Source organism: Girardinichthys multiradiatus, chromosome 23 (assembly GCF_021462225.1).
Source record: "Girardinichthys multiradiatus isolate DD_20200921_A chromosome 23, DD_fGirMul_XY1, whole genome shotgun sequence".
In the NCBI taxonomy this organism is placed as follows: domain Eukaryota; kingdom Metazoa; phylum Chordata; class Actinopteri; order Cyprinodontiformes; family Goodeidae; genus Girardinichthys; species Girardinichthys multiradiatus.
The window spans coordinates 5,161,445-5,182,683 of record NC_061815.1 but is presented as its reverse complement, the minus strand read 5'-3'; the positions used below and the strand labels follow the sequence as shown (position 1 = coordinate 5,182,683).

The 21,239-nt window shown below is 42.7% G+C and overlaps 1 protein-coding gene across 1 annotated transcript in view; it reads left to right on the top strand.

The window, feature by feature from the left end:
* Positions 1–21,239, top strand: part of LOC124859962 (F-BAR and double SH3 domains protein 1-like) — a 45,899-nt gene that overhangs the window by 5,474 nt on the left and 19,186 nt on the right. The window contains exons 4-7 of the mRNA XM_047352886.1: positions 11,381–11,454; positions 11,721–11,865; positions 11,955–12,091; positions 20,528–20,591. Coding sequence (XP_047208842.1) covers positions 11,381–11,454; positions 11,721–11,865; positions 11,955–12,091; positions 20,528–20,591 — 420 coding nt within the window. The remainder of the gene's footprint in view (positions 1–11,380; positions 11,455–11,720; positions 11,866–11,954; positions 12,092–20,527; positions 20,592–21,239) is intronic.

The window sequence follows — 21,239 nt, the reverse complement described above, 5'->3', positions numbered from 1 at the left end:
TCACCTTGGAAGCCAGATTTAATCATGTTGTATTAAATGTCCTCCACCCGTACACTTTTTCCATAGATTAGAACAGCTGATTTCAAATGACAACTTTCATATACATAATACATTTGTGCAGACCAATAATACACATGGACATTGGGGACCAATAGACCTCCCTGATCTTCTTTCCTCTGTAATTTACTTATTTTCAGCCTCATTTTCTTCACCTGGCAAATACACTACTCAAAGACATTAAAGAGAAACTTTCAAAACACATCAGATCTCAACTGGAAAAAACAAATCAGGCCTGAAATCCACACTATATGGAATAGGTAATTGCATTAGGAACTAAATGATGCTACATCATTTGATGAAAACACACAGAGGGCTTAATCCAAAGTCACAGATGATATCGACTAGAAATAGTCGGGCTCGCCTCCACGCACAGCGTGGGCTCTGGAACCCATCTCCTTGAGAGGGGTTGGACTCTGTTCTACTCTGGAGTGGCCCACGGGGAGAGGCGGTGGGCTGGTGTGGGTTTGCTTGTTGCCCCCCAGCTCAGCCGTCTCGTGTTGGGGTTTACCCCAGTGGATGAGAGGGTCGTATCCCTGCGTCTTCGGGTTGGGGAGAGGTCTCTGACTATCATTTCAGCCTACGGGCCGAGTGGCAGTGCAGAGTACCCGGCCTTCTTGGCGTCCCTGTCGGGGGTGCTGGATAGTGCCCCTCCCGGGGACTCCATTATTCTGCTGGGGGACTTCAACGCCCACGTGGGGAACGACAGTGACACCTGGAGAGGCGTGATCGGGAGGAATGGTCTCCCCGATCTGAATCCGAGTGGTGTTTTGTTATTGGACTTCTGTGCTAGTCACGGATTGTCCATAACGAACACCATGTTCAAACATAAGGGTGTCCATCAGTTGACTTGGCACCAGGACACCCTAGGCAGGAGGTCGATGATCGACTTTGTTGTCGTATCATCAGACCTTTGGCCGCATTTTTTGGACACTCGGGTGAAGAGAGGGGCTGAGCTGTCCACTGATCATCACCTGGTGGTGAGTTGGATCCGCTGGAGGAGGAGAAAGCCGGACAGACTTGGCAGGCCCAAGCGCATAGTGAGGGTCTGCTGGGAACGCCTGGCAGAGCCCTCGGCCAGGGATGTATTCAACTCCCACCTCCGGGAGAGCTTCGACCAGATCCTGGGGGGATGTTGGAGACATAGAGTCCGAGTGGACCATGTTCTCCGCATCTATTGTCGATGCTGCTGCCGTAAGGCCTGCGGTGCCTGTTGCGGCGGCAATCCCAGAACCCGGTGGTGGACACCGGCAGTAAGGGATGCTGTTAAGCTGAAGAAGGAGTCCTATCGGCTGTGGTTGGCTTGTGGGACTCCTGAGGCGGCTGACGGGTACCGTGAGGCCAAGTGTGCTGCGGCCCGGGCTGTGGCAGAGGCAAAAACTCGGGCCTGGGAGGAGTTCGGTGAGGCCATGGAGAAGGACTACCGGTTGGCCTCGAAGCGATTCTGGCAAACCGTCCGTCGCCTCAGGAGGGGGAAGCAGTGCTTCGCCAACACTGTTTATAGTGGGGGCGGGAGACTGCTGACCTCGACTGAGGACATTATCGGGCGGTGGAAGGAGTACTTCGAGGATCTCCTCAATCCTGCCATCACGCATTCCGTGGTGGAAACAGAGGCTGGGGACTCGGGGTTGGACTCTTTCATCACCCAGGCTGAAGTCACCAAGGTGGTTAAAAAGCTCCGCGGTGGCAGGGCTTCGGGGGTGGATGAGATCCGCCCTGAGTACCTCAAGTTTCTGGATGTTGTAGGGCTGTCATGGTTGACACGTCTCTTCAACATTGCGTGGCGGTCGGGGACAGTGCCTCTGGACTGGCAGACTGGGGTGGTGGTCCCCCTTCATAAGAAGGGGGACCGGAGGGTGTGTTCCAACTACAGGGGGATCACACTCCTCAGCCTCCCTGGAGAGTCCGACCGATAGTCGAACCTCGGCTTCAGGAGGAGTAGTGTGGTTTTCGCCCCGACCGTGGAACACTGGACCAGCTCTATACCCTCTACAGGGTGCTCGAGCGTTCATGGGAGTTTGCCCAAACGGTTCACGTGTGTTTTGTGGACCTGGAGAAGGCATTCGACTGTGTCCCTCGTGATGCCCTGAGGGGGGTGCTCCAGGAGTATGGAATCGGGGGCCCTTTACTAGGGGCCATCCGGTCTCTGTACGAGCGGAGCAGGAGTTTGGTCCGCATTGCCGGCACTAAGTCGGACCTGTTCCCAGTGCATGTTGGACTCCGGCAGGGCTGCCCTTTGTCACCGGTCCTGTTCATAACTTTTATGGACGCAGCCAAGGGCCAGAGGGGGTCGGGTTTGGGGACCAGTGGATTTCGTCTCTTCTTTTTACAGATGACGTGGTCCTGCTGGCCCCCTCTAGCCAAGACCTACAGCATGTGGCGGTTCGCAGCCGAGTGTGAAGCGGCTGGGATGAGGATCAGCTCCTCCAAGTCCGAGGCCATGGTACTCGACCGGAAAAGGGTGGCTTGTCCTCTTCAGGTTGGAGGGGAGTTCCTGCCTCAAGTGGAGGAGTTTAAGTATCTCGGGGTCTTGTTCACGAGTGAGGGAAGAATGGAGCGGGAGATCGACAGATGGATCGGTGCAGCTGCCACAGTAATGGGGGCGCTGTGCCGGTCCGTTGTGGTGAAGAGAGAGCTGAGCCGAAAAGCAAAGCTCTAAATTTACTGGTCGGTCTACGTTCCTACCCTCACCTATGGCCATGAACTTTGGGTCATGACCGAAAGAACGAGATCCCGGATACAAGCGGCTGAAATGAGCTTCCTCCGTAGGGTGGCCGGGCACTCCCTTAGAGATAGGGTGAGGAGCTCGGCCATCCGGGAGGGGCTCGGAGTAGAGCTGCTGCTCCTCCACATCGAGAGGACCCAGTTGAGGTGGCTCGGGCATCTATACCGGATGCCTCCTGGACGCCTTCCTCGGGAGGTGTTCCAGGCACGTCCCACCGGGAGGAGGCCCAGGGGACGGCCCAGGACACGCTGGAGGGACTATGTCTCTCGGCTGGCCTGGGACCACAAGTAATGGGACAATTGGCTTCTTAGCTGTTCCCTGCTCTTCCCTTATTGTCCCATTCATAAAGAGCAGATGAAATGTCCAGAGTACATTTCAAGTGGGAAATTTGCATTTTGCATACTGCAAAAATATAAGGCGCGGCCTAATTAAACGTTTGGAACGTCATCAAAATGAAGTAACAGATAGGTAAGCTCAACAACACCAAAAGACCAAGGAAGACAAATGTGGTGGATGACCGAAGAATTACTTCCCTGGTGAAAAAAAACCTTCAGAACAATAAACCAGACCAAGAACTATTTCCAGGAGGTAGGTTCATGTGTGTCAAAGTCAACAATCAACAGAAGACTTCACCAGAGAGAATTCAGAGGATTTACTATAAGATGTAAACCATTGGTGAGCCTCAAAACAGGAAGACCAGATTAGAATTAGTCAAAAAACATCTAAAAAAAACCTTTACAGTTTTGGAACATTATCCTATGGACAGATGAGACAAACTTGTACCAGAGTGATTGGAGGAGAAGAGTAGGGAGAAACAAAGGAACTGCTAATGAGTCGAAAAATACCACCTCATTGGTGAAGCATGGTGGTAACATCATGGCATGGGCTTGTTTGGCTGCCAATGGAACTGGTTCCTTTTTATTTATTAATGACGTGACCGTTGACAAAAGCAGCAGGCTGAATTCTGAAGTGTTCCGGGAAATATAATTTGCTCATATTCAGTCAATGCCTCCAAACTCATTCTACGCCGCTTCACAGTGCAGATGGACAATGACCCAAAGCATACTTCAAAAGCCACCAAAGCTTCACCTGACCTGAATCTGATTGAGCATGCATTTCATTTGCTGAAAACAAAACTGAAGGAAAAATGCCCCAAGAACAATTAGGAACTGAAGATATTTGCAGTAGAGGCCTGGCAGGGCATCACCAGGGATGAAGTCCAGCGTCTGGTGACGTCTATGCCTTTTAGACTTCAGGCTGTGATTGACTACAAAGGATTTGCAACCAAGTATTGAAAAGGAAAACTTTGATTTATAATTGTTACTTTGTCCCATTACTTTTTGTCCCTTGAAAAATGGGAGGCACAGATTCAAACGGTTATAATTCGGTGCATCCCTTCATGGATATGCCTTCCCCAGATTAACACTGACCCACCACCAAACGAATCGTTTTGGGAACGATGCTGAACAATATGAAGGCAGCATAACATTCACCGCATGTTCTCCAGATCTTTTCATGTCTGTCACATGAGCTCAAAGTGAACCTGGTGGTGAAGTTGGGCTGCCTTTGCAACCTCTGTAGGGTCCCAGTATCATCTCATGTTACCAGTGGTGACACTGATCCTGGTCAAATGCAAAACTACTGAAACCAGTAAAAAATGTGGAGGGAGAAAATGTCTGCGGCCTCCACCTGCCAACGATTCCTGTTCTTGAGGTCACCTCATTGTTGCGTCTTTAGTTCACCTGTTGTTAATTGTATTTACACCAAAACAGGTGAAACTGATAAAAAAAAAAAAAAAACTTCTACCGAACTGACCAGATCAATATTCCAGGAGTTTAACTGACTTGATATTATTCTCTGATTTAAAATTATACATTTAGTTTGTTTGAACAGTGTACAATTTGATCCAGCTTTAAAATCCACCTATTAGGAACAGAGTTTGGCAACGTCTGTAATGGATAGATTACCCTAGGTAGTATATTAATTTTGTGGACATTTATCCTCCCTAACCTGGAAACAGGTGAGCTCTTCCACCTCCCTAATACGCATCACTATTGGTGTCATATTTAATTTCAACAGCTTTTTAGTTGACCAATGACAAAGGAATCACATTAGAGGCCCAGAGTCTGTCCCAGCCCCTGTTGGCATTGTCAACCAGTCCACAGGAAACCCATCTGGGCCTGGTGATTTCCCACTATGCACTCATAAGAGGGTCTTCAAGATTTTTTTTTTCTTAATAGGTCTGCCTAGAGTCTCTCATTGCTCATTTGTCAAAGTTGATAGTTTTATTTGGAAGAAGAATTTGTCAACACCCTGCTTGGTACTAGTAGTTTCAAACTTGTACAGGGATTTGTAAAAGGAAATAAAGTGCTTATTTTGTGTCTGTCCCTATAATTACTCCATTAGCGTTGTTTGTTTTTTATTCTGGTCAGGTAAGGGTGCCAAATTCTTACTGGGCGTGTTGCTATATTCTTACAAACACTGCTTCAAATTAAAAAAACTTTTTAGAAGCTTTACCTCATTGAGAACTGAATTCAACGCAACCCTAACTGCTTGAGTTTTAATAAATGTGCCTTACTAGGGTAGTAGGGTTAGTTAGATATGTGAGTTAACTCTGCCTTCTTTAGATTTTTTTCTAGTTCATTCTGCATCATCAAAAGGTCTTTCTTTCTATGTGATATATACTATATTGCCAAAAGTACTTGTTTGTCAACTTTTACATGTATGTGAACTTTGATGACATCATATTCTTAATCTACAGGTCCTTCTCAAAATATTAGCATATTGTGATAAAGTTCATTATTTTCCATAATGTCATGATGAAAATTTAACATTCATATATTTTAGATTCATTGCACACTAACTGAAATATTTCAGGTCTTTTATTGTCTTAATACGGATGATTTTGGCATACAGCTCATGAAAACCCAAAATTCCTATCTCACAAAATTAGCATATCATTAAAAGGGTCTCTAAACGAGCTATGAACCTAATCATCTGAATCAACGAGTTAACTCTAAACACCTGCAAAAGATTCCTGAGGCCTTTAAAACTCCCAGCCTGGTTCATCACTCAAAACCTCAATCATGGGTAAGACTGCCGACCTGACTGCTGTCCAGAAGGCCACTATTGACACCCTCAAGCAAGAGGGTAAGACACAGAAAGACATTTCTGAACAAATAGGCTGTTCCCAGAGTGCTGTATCAAGGCACCTCAGTGGGAAGTCTGTGGGAAGGAAAAAGTGTGGCAGAAAACGCTGCACAACGAGAAGAGGTGACCGGACCCTGAGGAAGATTGTGGAGAAGGGCCGATTCCAGACCTTGGGGGACCTGCGGAAGCAGTGGACTGAGTCTGGAGTAGAAACATCCAGAGCCACCGTGCACAGGCGTGTGCAGGAAATGGGCTACAGGTGCCGCATTCTCCAGGTCAAGCCACTTTTGAACCAGAAACAGCGGCAGAAGTGCCTGACCTGGGCTACAGAGAAGCAGCACTGGACTGTTGTTCAGTGGTCCAAAGTACTTTTTTCGGATGAAAGCAAATTCTGCATGTCATTCGGAAATCAAGGTGCCAGAGTCTGGAGGAAGACTGGGGAGAAGGAAATGCCAAAATGCCAGAAGTCCAGTGTCAAGTACCCACAGTCAGTGATGGTCTGGGGTGCCGTGTCAGTTGCTGGTGTTGGTCCACTGTGTTTTATCAAGGGCAGGGTCATTGCAGCTAGCTATCAGGAGATTTTGGAGCACTTCATGCTTCCATCTGCTGAAAAGCTTTATGGAGATGAATATTTCATTTTTCAGCACGACCTGGCACCTGCTCACAGTGCCAAAACCACTGGTAAATGGTTTACTGACCATGGTATCACTGTGCTCAATTGGCCTGCCAACTCTCCTGACCTGAACCCCATAGAGAATCTGTGGGATATTGTGAAGAGAACGTTGAGAGACTCAAGACCCAACACTCTGGATGAGCTAAAGGCCGCTATCGAAGCATCCTGGGCCTCCATAAGACCTCAGCAATGCCACAGGCTGATTGTCTCCATGCCACGCCGCACTGAAGCAGTCATTTCTGCAAAAGGATTCCCAACCAAGTATTGAGTGCATAATTGTACATGATTATTTGAAGGTTGACGTTTTTTGTATTTTTTGTATTAAAAACACTTTTCTTTTATTGGTCGGATGAAATATGCTAATTTTGTGAGATAGGAATTTTGGGTTTTCATGAGCTGTATGCCAAAATCATCCGTATTAAGACAATAAAAGACCTGAAATATTTCAGTTAGTGTGCAATGAATCTAAAATATATGAATGTTAAATTTTCATCATTACATTATGGAAAATAATTAACTTTATCACAATATGCTAATATTTTGAGAAGGACCTGTATTAGGCCCAATTTGTTGATGGACCCACCTTTGCCAGCAATTGCAACTTTTAAGTATTCTGTAAACATCTTCCACAAGGTTTAGGTTTAGGTTTAGGCAGAACTGCAGCCTCCGCTCTAATTCATCCCAAAGGTGTTGAAGAAGGTTGAGGCCTGGACTTTGTGCAGGACAGTCAAGTTTCTCCACACCAGACTTTATACACCTGCAGCCATGGATGTGATTGGAACACCAGAATTAATTGATTTTTGTAGTGTGGCTTAATACTTTTAGCAGTATAGTGTATATGAAAGAGGGAGTCCTCGAATACAGCCCTTAGCAACATCCCGCAGAAAAAACTCTGGATTTGTTTTGTTGTGCAATAATATGTTTACATTATTTGATATTTAATTGAAAACATTTTGTTCTGTCAAGTATTGTTCTATGAGTACCAGCCCAATTTGGCGGTGGTATTAGGACAACAGATTACAGATTCAAGCATTGGCATTCTGACAGCAAACTCTGCAAACATATGTAGTAAATTCATAACAACTTATCTCCAAAGATATAAGAATTTATCAACAAAATCAGTTCAACTCCATGTAAAATAACTCTTTACTAGGCTAGAAACAATTAAAACTAAAACTAGCTAGAAGGATTTAAAAAAACTAATGAACTATGGACAAATGAAGGAAAAAAGGACGAAATAAAATAGCTGAAAATCATACTCAATATAAAATGATTCAATGATATGACAGTTCGGTGTGGATATTTATGTTTAAAAACCAGGGTTTATCTTGACCAATTTATAAATGAGGTCAAATTAGTTTTAAAACTAATTTAGGACAGGACTCACAATGCAAAATCAGAAGGTAAGTAAAACATTATTTTATTAAAGTAATATTTTAAAGAATGATTTGCAGAATTAGAAATCAATAATTTTGTGGATAATTGATCTTAATGTTGTTCAAACAGCCATCATTATTTAGTAAATAATATCTTAAAATATTATTTGCTGAGTTAGAAATCTGTCATGGAGTGACATTTTTGGACTTTATGGTTTATTTTGCTAGTCCTTAATCTTAGGTTGTTGTGCTACCTCCAGTTCTCAGTTTCCTTTAGTTCGTGTTTATTCTTGATTCTGTTTTATCTTGGTCTGTAGTTTTCATTTAGGTCTGTTTCACTGTTTTGTTAATCAGTCCCTTTCCTCATGTCTTAGTCTTATTAAGTTCACCTGCTCCCTCTGTCTCCCTGCGTCCATGTCACACCTGTTCCCTGTTTCTTTGATTACCTGCCTTTTGTTCCCCTCTTTGTGCTCTGTGTATATTAGTAGTTCTGTTTGCTTAGTTCCTCGCTGGTTCGTTCTGTTACTACCCCGTTCCCTATCACGTCTATGCTTTGTTTATGCTTCGCTTGGATTTTATGCTACGTTTTGCCATTAGTACCTGCAGAGTTTTGTATGTTTTGTATTTTGGACTCTGATTCATATCTGCAGTGTTTTTGTTACGTTTTTGCCTTGAGGAATAAACTGTGATGCGGCTACCGAGCTCTTGTCTACACTTTGGTCCGACCCGAGATCCTCCCCCGACAGAAATCTATAACCTTTTCTCCAGCACTGTTGAAAAATCCTCAAAGAAATGTATGCGACTTCCAGAGACCAAGATCTCCCACATTGGGAGTGCTCTGCATGATCAGCTGTTTATCTGAGAGTTATGGAGACGGATGTAAATCACTCTCGGTCTCACAGCATCAAATCGAAGATATGAGATTGCAATGGCATCTATCCACTTTGATCCAGCCATTCTTTACTTTCAAAATGAAAATTTCTGGGAGCCATGTCTCGAAGAAGTCTGGTGTTGTCTCCCTCTGTGCGCTTTAGCAGGTTAATAATCTTTATGTTGTTGTGTCAGGACCGGTTCCTCTAGTCTTCTAACCGGATTATCTCTTGCTGGGTATAAATGTCCTCCGTGTCGAAAATTCTTTGTTTGGCTCCACCGATTCTTTTTTTCTAAATCTCTCACTGTCTCACATACAGACGTGACTGATTTAACAATCGGAACCAGTTTAGCATCCATGTTAGTGCCACGATTAGCAGAAACCTCCTAACTTATTTTTGTCGCTTGGCTGGCTGTGCTGTCGTTTTCCACCATCCCATCTTGTCCATTCTCTGGGTTTTCACCTCAAGCTGTGAGCTTCAAGAATTTGACTGCAGAACGTGTTTGTTGCCAGGCCCACATATCTTGCAAAACATTATGCTCTTGATTTTATGTGGAGATTAACAATCTCTAAAATGTCCAAAGTGCCTTTAGGTCTGGGGAGCTCTGTTCATGCGTGTCTACTTTCTTTGAATCACCTGATCCTCCATATCTTGCTTTCTGAGGATTTTTATTATTTAATAAATTTGACTAAGCATTTGGCTGTTTATATACAAGGGTTGGACAATGAAACTGAAACACCTGGTTTTAGACCACAATAATTTATTAGTATGGTGTAGGGCCTCCTTTTGCGGCCAATACAGCATCAATTCGTCTTGGGAATGACATATACAAGTCCTGCACAGTGGTCAGAGGGATTTTAAGCCATTCTTCTTGCAGGATAGTGGCCAGGTCACTACATGATACTGGTGGAGGAAAACGTTTCCTGACTCGCTCCTCCAAAACACAGTAAAGGTGGACTCATCAGAGAACAATACATGTTTCACATTGTCCACAGCCCAAGATTTGCGCTCCTTGCACCATTGAAACAACGTTTGGCATTGGCAAGAGTGACCAAAGGTTTGGCTATAGCAGCCCGGCCGTGTATATTGACCCTGTGGAGCTCCCGAAGGACAGTTCTGGTGGAAACAGGAGAGTTGAGGTGCACATTTAATTCTGCCGTGATTTGGGCAGCCATGGTTTTATGTTTTTTGGATGCAATCCGGATTAGCACCCGAACATCCCTTTCAGACAGCTTCCTCTTGTGTCCACAGTTAATCCTGTTGGATGTGGTTCGTCCTTCTTGGTGGTATGCTGACATTACCCTAGATACCGTGGCTCTTGATACATCACAAAGACTTGCTGTCTTGGTCACAGATGTGCCAGCAAGACGTGCATCAACAATTTGTCCTCTTTTGAACTCTGGTATGTCACCCATAACACAGAAAGAATTTACCTTAGTTTTTAAATGCAAATGGTCCTTTTTGGCTTAGCTTTGATCTAAAAATAGTGACACTGTAAGAAGCTAATTATAAGACTTGGTAAAGAGCACATCATTATGTCTTGATATGTAGGTTTAAAAGGAAGGTACTCAATTTATTACATGACTATGTTTCTGATCTGACAAACAAACATTTTGTTTTGTATAATGCCATTAATACATAGCATGGGTGGTCTGTGAGATAACTATCTCACAGCATTTAAAACATGTCCATAAATTATATGCATTAACAAAGAAAAGCCAGTTTCTCTTTTTTTCTTTCTCCTCCTGAACTTCTAACAGCTGTTTACACATATGTGAAAAATTCCCCACCTTCACGCAAAAGCACACAAATGTGTCACTATAGTGTTTTTCTGCAAAGAAAAGTTTCTGGGATGTCATCTATACCACTATGCATAAGATCTCTGCAGGTGGTGTATCAAAGCCACACATGGGTGGTCTGTGGCAGCTGCAGCTGTTGCTTCAGTTTTATTTTTTTACGTACATAGTAATTTGTTTTTTCTTGATCGTTCTGGTGGGAGGATTACTGTACATGGCGCTATGCAACAAGCTGAACAAATGTTACAATGCGGGTTAATAACTCATTTTATATTTCTTCCTACGTGTATTAAAATTAAAAAAGCTGTACCTACCTGAAATTAGGTTCATGAATTAGGGCATGAAACAGACCTCTGTTATTCTGACTTTTTAGACAGTTTAGATTCCTCTGATCAGCTTCTTTAAACTAGGATCAAATGTTGTACAATAATTATTATACTGGTGCACCGCAACATCAGTTAAACTATCACACAGCAATCCCCTTGAAGATGGAACTCATACTACTGTCTGTCAAGTTTCAGAATTTAATAATCAATATCTTGTTTTATTTAGTTAAGCACTTGTGCATTTTGGTGGAGGTGGGGGTGGAGGTTGGTAGCCAATAGAGGTTGAAATACTTTTAAAATGCTTACATTTATTTTTTATTATTATATTTAAATAAAGTATCTACCTGTCTATAACAGCAGTTATCTATGATGTTATCTTTTGTTTGAAAACTTACTTTTCTTCAGGCCCTTCAGAGGTTAGCCGTCCAGTACCAGAAGAGAGACTGGCAAAGAGGAAATACGGATGCTGTGATTTCTGGGTGACTCTCTCTCTCTCTCTCTCTCACACACACACACACACACACACACACACATGCACAAACAAAATAATGCTGTTTTAATTTATTTTACACTACCTCACTTGTCAATCGTTGAGATATTCTGTCTTGTTTTGAGTAGCATATCACCATGCATTTACAAATAGGAAGTTTTTTCCAGACTGCGTTTCAAAGACGATTGTTGTAAATGATCACACAACCTTGAATCAAAAAAGCAAAGTCAGAAAAATATATATTTGTGTTTTCAGGAGTGTTTTTGGTGTGTGGCGATCTGTAGTGGATGTCACAGCTCAGACTGCAGCTTCACGACTTGCTGCTGCAGAAGAATACCGTAAACTGTTTGGACAAGCCTCCAAAAGTATCCACAATGCAAAGGAAATTCGAGCTAAACGAGTGAGACTGCATGTGAACACAATGTTGAGGATCATGTGGCACATGATGTAGCCCCTAAGAAACAATGATGAAGAAATGACAAATTGCAGGGGCTGGATCGACTGCAGAGGGTGCAGGGTGAGGTGGTGGACGCACTGCGAGAACTGCACAGGGTCAAGAAGAGCTACCACCATCTGAGTCACATTGCCAGTGTGGCCAGAGAAAAAGCAGCGGATGCACAGATAAGGTCAGTGTTTCAGTAAAACATGATCTACATTGGTTTATGTGACATTAAGTTGCCTCAAACAACCTCTTTAAATGGAAATTCAATAAGGTGCATTTATGATCATGTTTACAACTTAATAATTGTTTTCAAGCTTTTAAATGCTGATGGTTATATTCTTTTCCATAACTGAACTCTAGAAACAAAAACAAAAAAAGTGTGAACAAATACCATCAACCACAATGCAGCCAAGAAGCCAGCTGATAGCTGCTGATGAGTGACGACATTTCGCATAGAACCCCAAACCTAGGCATGAATGGATAACGCATGGCCACCCAAGTGTAAGCTAAGCTTTAAGCCTCGATGTGAGTTCATAAGACAAATATTTAACAGTTCCCTCCATTGAGGAGGAGGAAGTCAGGAGAAATGCTGTCTGAGAGGCAGTAGATAGATTCCTAAAAGATTGACTCTGTGCCCAGAGATTTAAAAGCAAGCTGTGGAGCACAAACCATATGTGTCTGAACATCAGTTGTCAAACCACTCAGACTTTATCAGTTCAGTTACGTTTCTTACAACATGTTGCTACCCTGAAATGTCACTTCAAGCTAATGCTATTGTAAGGATTATGATTATTGATTTATTAATATTTATCAAAATATTGTAATTAAATATAATTTCTTAACCAAAATGTTTACTTACAAATAGAAATCAGAGATGTCCTCTGGTGTGGTGATTATGGGCTCAAAGTCCTTAAAAATTGCAATTAGTTAATTATCATTAATAATTGATAATTATTAACCAAAACAAGGCTAAATGTCACCGTTTAATCAACCGCCTCACCGAAGGTGGGTGAAGTTTGACCTTATTTTGACAGATAAATAACTCTTGCATGTTGATCAACAAAAACTATGGTGGAAAATAAGGCAGTGCGTTTTCTGTCAGTGGAATTCTGCATTCTTTTGAACCCACACTGTTGCAACTTCCCCAGCTGATAGTCACAAAATAACCTGAGAAACACAGTGCAATAAACTAACATTCAACATAATCGTTATATAGTATAGTTATTAAATAACATTTCAATTTAAAATGTATATTTAGCTTTTTGTCAGAGCAAAGAGAGTGGCAGAGATGGAGTGAAATATATAACCTTTCTCATCTTATCAACCACTGAAAGAGCTTTTACACTACAGCTTCTTTCATCGAGTCAGTACTTGGGCCAATTCTCTTTACTATATATATGCTTCCAATAGGTAAAATTATCAGGCAGCATGGGATACATTTTCACTGTTATTCTGATGATACTCAGCTTTACTTATCCATAAATCTTGATGAGCCCAACCACTTAGATAGACTACAAGCATGTCTTGAAGACATGAAAACTTGGATGACTTTAAATGCTCTGCTTCTAAATTCAGCCAAGACAGAAGTTGTCGTCTTTGGACCGGAGTCTTTAAAAAAGAAACTGCTTAGTCAATCATTTAACTTGGATGGCATTAAATTGACCTCTGATAATAAAGTAAAAAATCTTGGTGTTATTTTAGACCAGGACATGTCATTTAAATCCCATATTAAACAGGTTTCTAGGATTTCCTTCTTTCATCTCCGGAACATTGCCAATATTAGAAATATCCTGTCCAGGAGTGACGCTGAAAAACTAGTCCATGCATTTGTTACTTCAAGGCTGAACTATTGTAATTCTTTACTATCAGGATGTCCACAAAATGCAGTTAAAAGCCTTCAGCTGATTCAAAATCCTGCAGCAAGAGTTCTGATGAAAATTAAAAAGAGAGATCATATTTCTCCTACTTTAGCTTCCCTTCATTGGCTCCCTGTTAAATTCAGAATAGAATTTAAAATTATCCTCCTCACATATAAAGCCCTTAATGATCTAGCTCATTCATACATCAGAGATCTGATTGTTCCATATGTTCCTAACAGGGCACTTCGTTCTCAGACTGCAGGTTTACTGGTGGTTCCTAGAGTCTCTAGAAGTAGAATGGGAGGCAGATCCTTTAGTTATCAGGCTCCTCTCCTGTGGAACCAGCTCCCAGTTTTAGTCAGTGAGGCAGACACCCTGTCTACTTTTAAGGCTAGGCTTAAACCTTTCCTTTTTGATAAAGCTTATACACTCACCGGCCACTTTATTAGGTACACCTGTCCAACTGCTCCTTAACGTGAATTTCTAATTAACCAATCACATGGCAGCAACTTTAAGCATGTAGACATGGTCAAGACAATCTGCTGCAGTTCAAACTGAGCATCAGAATGGGGAAGAAAGGTGCTTTAAGTGACTTTGAACGTGGCATGGTGGTTGGTGCCAGACGGGCTGGTCTGTGTATTTCAGAAACTGCTGATCTACTGGGATTTTCACGTACCACCATCTCTAGGGTTTACAGAGAATGGTCCGAAAAAGTTCTGTGGGCGCAAATGCCTTGTTGATGCCAGAGGTCAAAGGAGAATGGCCAGACTGGTTCCAGATGATAGAAAGGCAACAGTAACTCAAATAACCACTCGTTACAACCAAGGCATGCAGAAGAGCATCTCTGAACACACAACACGTCGAACCTTGAGGCAGATGGGCTACAGCAGCAGGAGACCACACCGGGTGCCACTAGTGTCAGCTAAGAACAGGAAACTGAGGCTACATTTCACAGAGGCTCACCAAAATTGGACAATAGAAGATTGGAAAAACGTTGCCTGGTCTGATGAGTCTCGAATTCTGCTGCAACATTCGGATGGTAAGGTCAGAATTTGGTGTCAACAACATGAAAGCATGGATCCATCCTGACTTGTATCAACGGTTCAGGCTGGTGGTGGTGGTGTAATGGTGTGGGTGATATTTTCTTGGCACACTTTGGGCCCCTTAGTACCAATTGAGCATCGTGTCAATGCCACAGCCTACCTAAGTATTGTTGCTGACCATGTCCATCCCTTTATGACCACAGTGTACCCATCTTCTGATGGTTACTTCCAGCAGGATAACGTGCCATGTCATAAAGCACAAATCTTCTCAGACTGGTTTCTTAAACATGACACTGAGTTCACTGTACTCAAATGGCCTCCATAATCACCAGATCTCAATCCAATAGAGCACCTTTGGGATGTGGTGGAACAGGAGATTCGCATCATGGATTTGCAGCCGACAAATCTGCAGCATCTGTGTGATGCTATTATGTCAATATGGACCAAACTCTCTGAAGAAAGTTTGCAGTACCTTGTTGAATCTATGCCATGAAGGATTAAGGCAGTTCTGAAGGCAAAAGGGGGTCCAACCCGGTACTAGCAAGGTGTACCTAATAAAGTGGCCGGTGTATATATACATGTGAAAATTTATTGAAACCATATAGTCCTGATATACCACCATTCTGTCCCAAAAACCTTCTCATAACTAACAAGCACTATTCTACACAAAGGGGATAAAAATGACTACTTAACAATAGTAATAAAAGAAAATATATGCGCACTGAGTGTCTAGGAAGATCATACCAGCAGTTTTATGGACAAAATGTGCAATTTGGGTTAACTTGAAAAGAGAAGCCCTTCTGGTGTGCTGATGTCTCAATTTTCGGCGGTCAGCTGGTAAAACGGTGGGTTGTGCCCTTAGCCACTAGCAGCTGATTGCCCCAATCTCGAACAAAGGGTCATAAAACTCTGAGGCGGGAACTGGGTGGAAAAACTAAAGTAATTAAACTGGGACAAAGGAGTGGTCAGGCCACGAGGCCCAGACCGCAGCTGCTTTGAATGAAAATCTTTAAAAGTCCAACTCCTGGCTGATTTGGGATCAGCCGGACAAAACATGAACACATGCCTTGCTAATTGCATCCGTGCTCCGTGATTCAGCACAGACTCATCACTGACAAAACATCTCAGCATAAAACACTTCAATCAGTTTTGCATGCAACAAGTTGATACATTGGATTAACTACTGGTGATTCTAAATCACCTTAACTATGCCTCATCCTGCCCAGACCTCTAAATGCACCTATCCGATTTAATATAAAAAGAACTAAATTACTTTGATGTTTATTTGTTCTCTCCACTGGTTGAGGAAGGGTCAGGTCTAAAGAACATGGGGGGGACCAGAGTGACACTTATCCGTGATCAACTCAAAAACGGTAAAATTCTCATCAGTCCAAAACGGGGAAAATATGAAGACCCTTTGCAGTCGACTGAATCAACAAGTGGTCTCCTTGGAAATAAAACCTCTGTGGGTTTTCACCGCGCCAGAGTGTCGGCGGGGTCTTTGACCTGTATATAAATCTTCTGACCTTCTTGTATCAGACAGAATTCCAGCTTTCAAACTGTTCCGGGAATGGCCGTGTGGGGGAAAGGTTCACCTGCGAGCTTTTGTCTCTCCAGATATGCGCCTCCATAGCGTTGCCCCATGAGACACGCTGCAACAAAAGTTTATTTTCTGCGGGTTTTATAATTCCACGTGACGTCAGAGTTGCGACATCTGTTGAAATGCACAGCCTAGTCGATCTGTCCCCCCAAAATGGATGACCCCAACATTATGTATGTGGTGCAAGTGAAGTCAAAATACTAATAAGCAATCAGGCAACAGCTGCATGTACAGAGGATGAAAAGGATAAAAAAGAAAGGATAAAAAGAAAAAGAATAGTAAAATAACATTAAACATTATTTTACTATTCTTTTTCTTACCTAAAAAACAAATATCTCCAGTAACCTTGACAGTCTGGCTGCTCACTAAACTATAGTTATCTCCTGTCTACATTGCATGATCTCTGTTGTCATCCCTCAGCTTCGGGTTGTTCCCCCGCGTAAGCCAACTTTCCAATAGTTACATAATTCCAGGATACAAAGTTTCCAACGGAGAGTTTTTTTGGTGTGTGAGCAAAAATGTGTCATTCTCAGCTATTTACTTTCACCAAGGTCACTCACCTTACTTGCATAGAGGATCTTTGGGGAGAAGGTCTATCTCTGTCCTTTTTCAGATAATCCGTTTCATGTTTACAACATATAGTCTTGCTCAGTGTTTCCAGATAACACATCATCATCCATTTATAGTAGTGCCTTCCTGCTTTAGAGAGACATGGTTACCATGGGTCATAAAATGCTTATTAAAATTTCTTCTGAAAAGGTCGACTGCAACTTTTTTGGCCCGATTAGGAAGCCTGCAAGGGCCTATTGTAATCGTAAGGATTCTTATTATTATTCCGTTGCCTCTTTGCGGGGAAATTTGGGGGCTTTGCCATGAACCAAAACCCGTAAGATTTTACCCAAAATTGTCCCCCGCGTAAAATTTTTGTTCTTTAATGTCGGCGTCAGTGGGCGTGGCCAAACCTTTTAGCCACGCCCCAAATGTGAGATAGGCCGAACCGTAAGTCGTAGAAATCTTAAATTTGGCACACAGGTAGAGCCCCTCAAACCAAGAAAAAAAAGTATCTTGGGGGTATACCCTAAAATTCAAAGGAAGTCGGCCATTTTGGGTCAAAGGGCAATTTTTGGCCGTTTTCACTTTTACTCACCTCAAACTTTAACGAATTCCTCCTAGGGAGTTTGAGCTATTGGCTTCATATTTGGTCAATATGCAGTTAAGGCATGGGGGATTAAAAGTTATTACAATCGTGAGTTTTCGGCCAGGTTTCGGGGGCGTGGCCGGGACACGAACTTGGCGTTCGCGCCCAAACTAAAAATATGCAATAACTTTCCCAAAGAAACGCGAAATCACACCAAAGTTGGCATGGAGGACCTTCGGGTTCCCGACGATCCTATGGGGTCATATGCTGACATCATCAAAGCCACGCCCCCCGAGAACAGGAAGTCACTTTTTTTACTGGGAAAAGTCGCTATCTGGCTGTCTACACTCAATCAACTTGAAACTGTCAGGTGACTGATAACTAGTGGGTCTAACTTTTTTTGAAACACAGTGACTTTTCATAAAATGGCATGGCCATGGTGCTGCGGCGAAGTTGGACGTCACACCATGGCCATACGTTTGGCTTTAATTTCCACATACATCATCTGATCTGCACTCGGCCATTTTGGATTGAAGTTGCCATTTTGACCCTGTTTTGGGCGTTTCTAGCCCGCATATCTGAGTGAACTCCTCCTACAGCTTTTGACTTAGAGATTTGAAAATCACTCCGTATACTCTTAAGGCACTGGGGATCAAATGTTATCAAAAGCTTTTTGATACATGAAAGCGTGTGGGCGTGGCCAAGCCTCAAAATTTGACGTCTCGCCATAAAAGAGGAAATTGATATAGCTCCTACAAGGAAAGTCACAGAGACCTGAAACCTTCTGAGATTGATCTGCCTCTGGCCTTGAACAATATTCACTCATCAGATGCTGACATCATTGAAACCCCACCCCCTGAGAACAGGAAGTGTCATGTTTTCCTTTAGAGAACCAATTTTTTATGTTCTTCACCTAATCAATGTGAAACTGTCCCAAGTAACAGGTAACATGATGGTCTAAGACAGTCGCCAGTACTGACTGCTTTAGCTGGAGGGTGTGGCTATGACGGCGTGGCGAATTTTGATGTCACGCCACGGCCATACGTTCGGCTCTAAATTACACATGCATGGTCCGATTCACTCCAAAATAAATATGGTTGATCTTTGTCAGCCCCCAAGCAGCTCTATTGGATTACATTGAAATTCGGATCAACAGCGCCCCCTTGGACACTTCAAGGGCTAATATCTGACGGAAAATTAAGAGTCAGCCTAACCCAAATAATTATTGTTTTTCTGAATCTGGCTCCCCTGCGCGGCCTTGATGGCTGGCTATCTTCAACCTCTCCTGGAAGTTATGTAAACATGACACTCTGCTCCCTCTGCCCCCCTCCCTTCCCTGAGGACACCTGTGGACCTGCTCAGAACTTTGTGGCCGGTTGATGAACATTCCAACGAACCATCAAGGACAATGGCCTCTGTGACAGTGCTTCATGGACTTACTTGCACACACTCACTCGCACACACACACATGCTCAAGATAAACATATGCACCCCTCACACCACCTTCACCGTTCCTGGCATGATGTTGTTTTGTCAACTTGTTGCTTCTTTGTGCTGAGGTTTTTTGCAATCTCAAACTGTATCCTGCTAAGGATAAAGTGTGAAATATGATTTTTTTTCCTACTACTTACCTAATGTGGCCTCTTTTCTCATCTAACAAGGGCAGCGCCTGTGAGTGGGCAGCAAAGCCTCGGTGACCCGTCTCCCTTGTCTTGTGTCATGATGTATGTTTGGATGGGTTGTACTGGAATTCTAATTTCCCCTCGGGGATCAATAAAGTATCTTTGAATTGAATTTGAATTTAATTGAATCTCCCTCATACATCATCAGATCCACTTGAAATGTAGTATACATGATCATAGGTCAATGCCGAACATGTTGACACAGTCAATTGATGACATCACTTTAGCCCCGCCCACCAAGAAACAAACGAGTTTAGCTTCCATACGGAAGGTCCGATTCACTCCAAACTGAATATGATTGATGTTTGTCAACCCCCAAACAGCTCTATTGGATTACATTGAAATTTGGATCAACAGCGCCCCCTAGGACACTTCAAGGGCTATATCTCCCTCATACATCACCGGATCCACTTCAAATGTAGTATACATCATCAGGGATCAATGCTGAACATGTTGCCACAGTCAGTTTATGACATGATTTCAGTCCTACCCACTAATAAACAAGTGAATGCAGCTTCCATCTGGAAGGTCGGACACTCCCAAATTTTGAATACTTCTTGCCAGACCAGAATTCTGCATGAGTGAAGATCATGACATGACGCCCACAGCGCCACCTAGAGGCAATATTTGGAATTGAATGGCGGCCTCGTTGGTGGCATGCAGCCGGCGATAGCAGGCTCCCGCTGTCGCTACACAGGCCGAGTTGCGCTGAGGTGCGAGGGCCTTCAATGCTGCTTGCAGCTTTAATTTCTGTTTTATAATTTTAAGACTTTGTTAACTATGATGATATTTACTCTTCAGATATTAGGCTCTGGTTTCTAAAGATTATTATATAGATTTACCGTATAAATTCCAGACTACAGAGCGCACCTGATTAAAAGCTGCATGCTCTTATTTTACAAAGAAAACCAATTTTGTACTTGTACAGGTCGCACCGGATGTTAAGCCGCGGGTGTCCCACGTTGTAATATGATTTACACAGAAAGATATAACACGTCTACTGTTACCATGCAAAATGTTTTTGGCGGCTTGAAAAAAAAATGCATTAGCCACACCGTTGTATAGCCCGCAGTGTTCAAAGTGTGGGAAAAAAGTAGCGGTTTATAATCTGGAATTTACGGGTAATTGTTTAGTATTACTGTGTTTGTCAACTTCTATTCAATATTTTTTTCCTCATTAAAAGCATTCAAATGCTACCAAAGGGATCAAACACAACCATTTCAAATATTTCATGTAATATGTGACATTATTCTATTCTTGGATTATTTGTAACATGCATTATTTTATGCATCTTACAGAGCTAGAAAGAGCGAACATGGGATTTTTCACTTCAAATCAGGTCAACATAAGATGACTGCTAAGGTATGAGCCTAGAATAACCATTTGGAGTTCCTTTGTTTTGCAATGTTTTTTGCATTTTTGTGTCTTCAAGGTGCATAGCACAAGATTTTAAGTTAAATATTTATATTCTTTCCCATAAATGCCCTTCCAATTGCCCGACATGTAAAATGAGTTATCTTCTATTTACCGCAGTTGCCTCTACAGGCTAGGTTAGTCAGTTCATTAGAGAGTGATTCGGGCCGAATTCTCAGGACGTGCACATGGTTGTGACGTGCTGCGCGCTCTCGTTTACCCTGCTGCTACTATGTCGAGAGTAGCTGTGTATTCTCTTCTTTCATGTACGTGCAACAGCACTGGTGTCATTTAAACGTGTTGCAGAGGGGGCAGACGTTTGCAAAAATCACGGATCTTGCGCTATGCTCCTTGAAGTTTACTGTTTGATTCCACTTGATTTAGTCAACGAAAACCTGATGTATGTACATTGCTTTCTTGATAAATCAGATATGGTTTTGAACCTAATGACTTTCAGATCATATCTTGTGTTTTTTTTTTTATATTTGTCCAAAAATGGAAGAAAACCTTTTAGGAACTGAAAATGTACAGAAAAAAAGAACTGAAAATGTACAGATAAAAGAAACAAAATCTTTAAAGGCCTGAGATAACCTGCAA